The sequence below is a fragment of the Necator americanus genome (assembly GCF_031761385.1).
Source record: "Necator americanus strain Aroian chromosome Unknown Necator_2022.05.29.01.19, whole genome shotgun sequence".
Taxonomy (NCBI): Eukaryota; Metazoa; Nematoda; class Chromadorea; order Rhabditida; family Ancylostomatidae; genus Necator; species Necator americanus.
In genome coordinates this window covers 1-4428 of record NW_026986559.1, presented here as the reverse complement: position 1 = coordinate 4428, position 4428 = coordinate 1, and the positions used below count along the sequence as shown (strand labels likewise).

General features: G+C 42.3%; 1 protein-coding gene across 1 annotated transcript; it reads left to right on the top strand.

The window, feature by feature from the left end:
• Positions 1–128: 128 nt before the first annotated feature.
• On the top strand, positions 129–4427 carry RB195_026574 (uncharacterized protein; the record flags this gene model as incomplete). The annotated part of the gene is made up of 14 exons (XM_064177067.1): positions 129–227; positions 355–464; positions 529–572; positions 767–897; positions 959–1089; positions 1180–1342; positions 1430–1561; positions 1921–2023; positions 2082–2235; positions 2308–2480; positions 2605–2673; positions 2783–3127; positions 3241–3582; positions 3691–3887. 14 exons carry the CDS (start codon positions 129–131, stop codon positions 3885–3887), a joined length of 2193 nt encoding a protein of 730 aa, XP_064071073.1.
• Between the last annotated feature and the right edge of the window lies 1 nt (position 4428).

Sequence of the window (4428 nt, the reverse complement as noted above, 5' to 3'; positions counted from 1 at the left end):
GGATGTGCGCCTGTGTTGTTTGTTTTGTTTGGATATGTGTGTATGTATGTATATATGAATGTTTATAAATGTATATGCATCTCATACAAATATATACGTATTAAATTCTGTCTTTTTTTTCCGCTTGGATGGAGCACGCTGATAACGAATTGAAATTTTGGAGGAAATTACGTGCTCAAGATCATCCACTATTCCAACGGTATAGGGAATACCTGGAGTCGATTATGGTGAGTACCGCATAGTTATGTAGTTACGCGGATCGCCTCACATCTTTATTTTTTACACATTATTTTTTATACATATCCATATACGTAATTGACGGTAATAAGTGTGATAGTGACTTCGTGAACGTAGATAATACCTGTGGACGGAGGATCAAGCATGGAGATTGAGAATAAGGGACGTGCAACATACGTGTCTTATTTGTGCCGCTTCATGTTAGTTGCGATGCGATCAAGACGAAGGTATGCTCTTCGGTTTAACTATTTGCTTGATGGATGAATGTAGCTGACAGTATTCTCTTTTTAGACTTGGTCGAATCGTCACGATGGACGATGCGATCTTTTCGTCCGGTATACTGCTATCGTTCTTCGAAACAATACAAAAAGCCAAGGTCCCAGTAACAACCAGGAAGGGGTTTATTAAAGCGTTAAGCACATGGTACCACTTTTTTGCTGCTTGTCCTCAATACTGGTAAGCAGTAGGATTTCCGCGGCACAACTGAGACAAGTGGATGGCAACTGTTCTTAGCTCGATTTCGTTTCAGGTATGGGACAGCAACGTTTGGCTGAAGTGGAGCAGGCGAGATATCGTGTGAAAGATATTTTGGATAGGATGAAAGGAGAGGAAAAAATCCAAGTTTCTTTTCGTGGAGTGTTGCCAAGAAGACAACGAAAAGTACTGAGCAGTAGTGCTCTGCGACACGTATGTGCGTAGTCGGATATCACAGAATTTTTAGGCAGAGACGTTGTACTGTGTAGTTCGCATGATCGTAACTCACAACCGAGTGCTCAATGCGATGAGGGAGATATACAGCGAATTCGCCGACACTCATAACCTAGAGCGAAGAGAATACAACTATTTTATGGGGTGCGTAGAAATTACAAGCTGTAGTACAGCGCTAAGATGATGTAGACACCACAGTTTTCACTACTATCGGATCGAGTCGAACTTTTTTAGAGCTCTTATGGCGTACATTGTGCACTGCAATACTGCGAGGAACGAGTGCATCTACAAGATGATGTACGGCTCTATATATCCTCCGTCCGACCGTGAGCCGTCAGAAACTGGGCTTCAGAAGAAATCGATAACGAGAAGAGATGGTGTAATGGAAGATTATTGGGTGGGTTGTTTACAAAAGTTTGCCAGTGGTATGTCATATTAGGTGGTTGCGGTGGTACCGTAGCGAAACGTATGCTATCTTCTATAGGTTGGCGTGTACGGGAAAGGAAAGACAGCGGAAAGAATACGCGAAGAAAGCACCTATCGAGGGAATTTTTTCGTCATCGATGAGGTGTCGCGGTTGTTGGTTGAAATGTACACCAGAATGCGTGAATGGTATGTATGTATGTATGTATGTATGTATGTTTGTGTGTATGTGTATGTGTGTGTGTGTGTGTTTGTGCGTACAGCGCACAGTTCTTTACTCGCTTCACTTGTTAGCTCGTTTTCAGGGTAGCTGAACGTAATGAAATCCGTCTAGCAAGTATTAAACAACCCGATTCACCGTTCTTCCTTAGTTGGTTCGGTCGAGCAGTGTCGCGATCGATGGTCCCAAGACTAATGAGGAGATTTTTTTACAAATTCTGGTTGTGATAGCCTAAATATCTCCTGTAACACGGTAAGTAGTTGCGCATTTCGAAAATCGAAAAAAATATGGCACGATAATGATGAGTATGTTGAAAATTTTTACGCTTACAGTCAAGACATCAGACAGCCAGGTTGCAATACGAACGATACTTGGAGAAATCGTATCGAAATCAACAAATGCCAGGTGTAGATACGGAATGTGCTATTCTAGCAGGCATGTACAGTTTTTAGCAACCGTAGCTGTGGCCTTTTTGAAGGATACGCCATTGAAGGTCACAAACCGTTAACTCAACTACTGAACTATAACGATAGCTACATCTCTGCCTGTGCGATAGCTTACAGTCGCCTAAAGAAGTATGCGGATCGTGAAGCAAGGAAAAATGCGGATATCATCGAAAGAGTGAGGTCAATGGTGAAGATCGTGAAGTATGTGCTTTTATGCGTTTGTATGTGCATATCATCGCAGCAGCATTACATCACATAGATCGCCATTTTCAGCTTGAAGGAAGAGTTGACGCGTGAACAGGAAGAAGCTGAAATAGGCGAGGATCTAGAAACACCTGAAAGTGTGGCGGCGGCAACGGCAGCAGCAGCAACAGACGACGGCGAAACAACGTCACTGTCTTCAGCCGAGGGAAGTGATTATGAAGCAACAGCTGTATCTGCAAGAGGTATGTGATAGGCGTCGGATCTCATCGGCGGTATTGCACTGTATGCAACACATGATGTGGTGCTGATGGCCGTGTACAACAGGTTACGTAGTATGTCTTTATTTATGTGTATTTATGTGTTTAGAACACACTCGCAGCACATCACCACAATTGTTGAGAAGATCTGCGCGACAACAGAAGCGAATGCGAAAAGGTGAGGTTGAGGCAGTGCTCATTACATTTTTATGTGTAATAATTGTAAAAATTCTATGAATGTATAAATATATTACACCAACACCACCACTATCATGTTATTATTATAGATCCATACACGTTTGAAGTTGAAACGGAAGGAGTAGGAGAAGCAGGAGCACTTGAGAGAAGCAGCTCTTCATCCACTGCTTCCTCTTCACCATTGGTGCGACGAAGAAAATATCCACCAGTGAAAGGGGAAAGTAGTAGCAGCGCGCAGCTATCCGCCGGCGGTGATTACAGGATCGATGAGGAACCAGTATCAATGCTTGTGGATCCAGACGAACTGGCGTTCGAAAGTGTGGAGCCCAGTGCAGCCGAGCTCGGCGAGGACGCAGCTCGACGAGATCAGTTAAGAAAGACGTGTAGGAGGACGGACACCGAGTTTGTTGCAGAGAAGCCGGTTAAACGTATAGGTAAATGATCAAATTATTTATTGAGAATAGAGTTCATTTACCATTGAGTTTCTGTGTAGACATAGACGTATATAGCTCATCCGCTAACACACAACAAATAAGATTCTCTTTAGTAATCGACGACGAAGACGACGAGGAGGACGACGACGATGAGAAAGAGGAGTATGAAACCGGGACTGATAGCCAAGTCACTGACGATCGTCGAACATTTGCTTCGCCTTCCTCACTGCTGCCATCACCACCCGAAGTCGGACCTGTGAAATCCGACGATGGTGGCGACGGCAGCGGCAGCAATGGCGGTGATGACAGTGGTGATAGCAACAACTCGACATCCGATAGACTTGTAATTGTCGATGAGCCAGCAAAAGGAACAGCGCCACCAACATCATCAACGCCACAATCATTAGCCATAACAGCAGCGGCGGCGAACTCACAACTCACTGAGTCCACACAACGTGAGAACATTTACTGAAATACACGCTCTCTCAACTGTAGTAACAATTCACTAAACTATTGATCACTTAAACATATGCATATATGTGTGTAGGCGAAATTCAGTTTAGGGCAAGAAATGGTAGACGTTGTTACCGTGCGGTTGCAGCAATTAAACGCTACTGAATACACGGGCGGTCTAACGTCGTTCTCAACGGATTTCGAACGAAGGGATTTCTTGCGACGAAGGCAGCAAGTACCAATACAGGCTCGTTTATTCACTAACGTATTTCTCGCTGTGCAACAGAAGCAGAGTCGTCGTGTTTAGGACTTTCCATGGGTAGAAATAAGAGAAATTCCTAGTATTGGTGGAAGAGGAGTGTTCGCCAAAGTCCCAATCCCAAAGGATTCCGTTGTCTGTGACTACCGGTACGTTAAGGTAGTGGTCTTCGTCATGGTCGTTTTAGTTTGCTCATCCATCTTCTTTTAAAGTGGACTGGTGAAAAATTTAAAAGAAGTCGACGAGATGCTTACGACATTGACAACCGAGCGACGGAAATATGTAGAGGCGTATTTAGTGCAATATACAGGCAGGTGATTTTGTTCAGCTGGCCAGTATATATATATATATATATATATATATATATATATATATATATATATATACGTATATATATTATTCAGTATATATATACTGACTTATATAAATATGAATAAATGAATTTATATATATATATATATATATAAATTATATATATATATATATATATATATATATATGTTATATATATATAGTGGTTTCAGTTCGTGAATCTGGAAAAATGTACCAGCACGCAATACTCGCTCATGAGCCAACGTACAAAGGAACA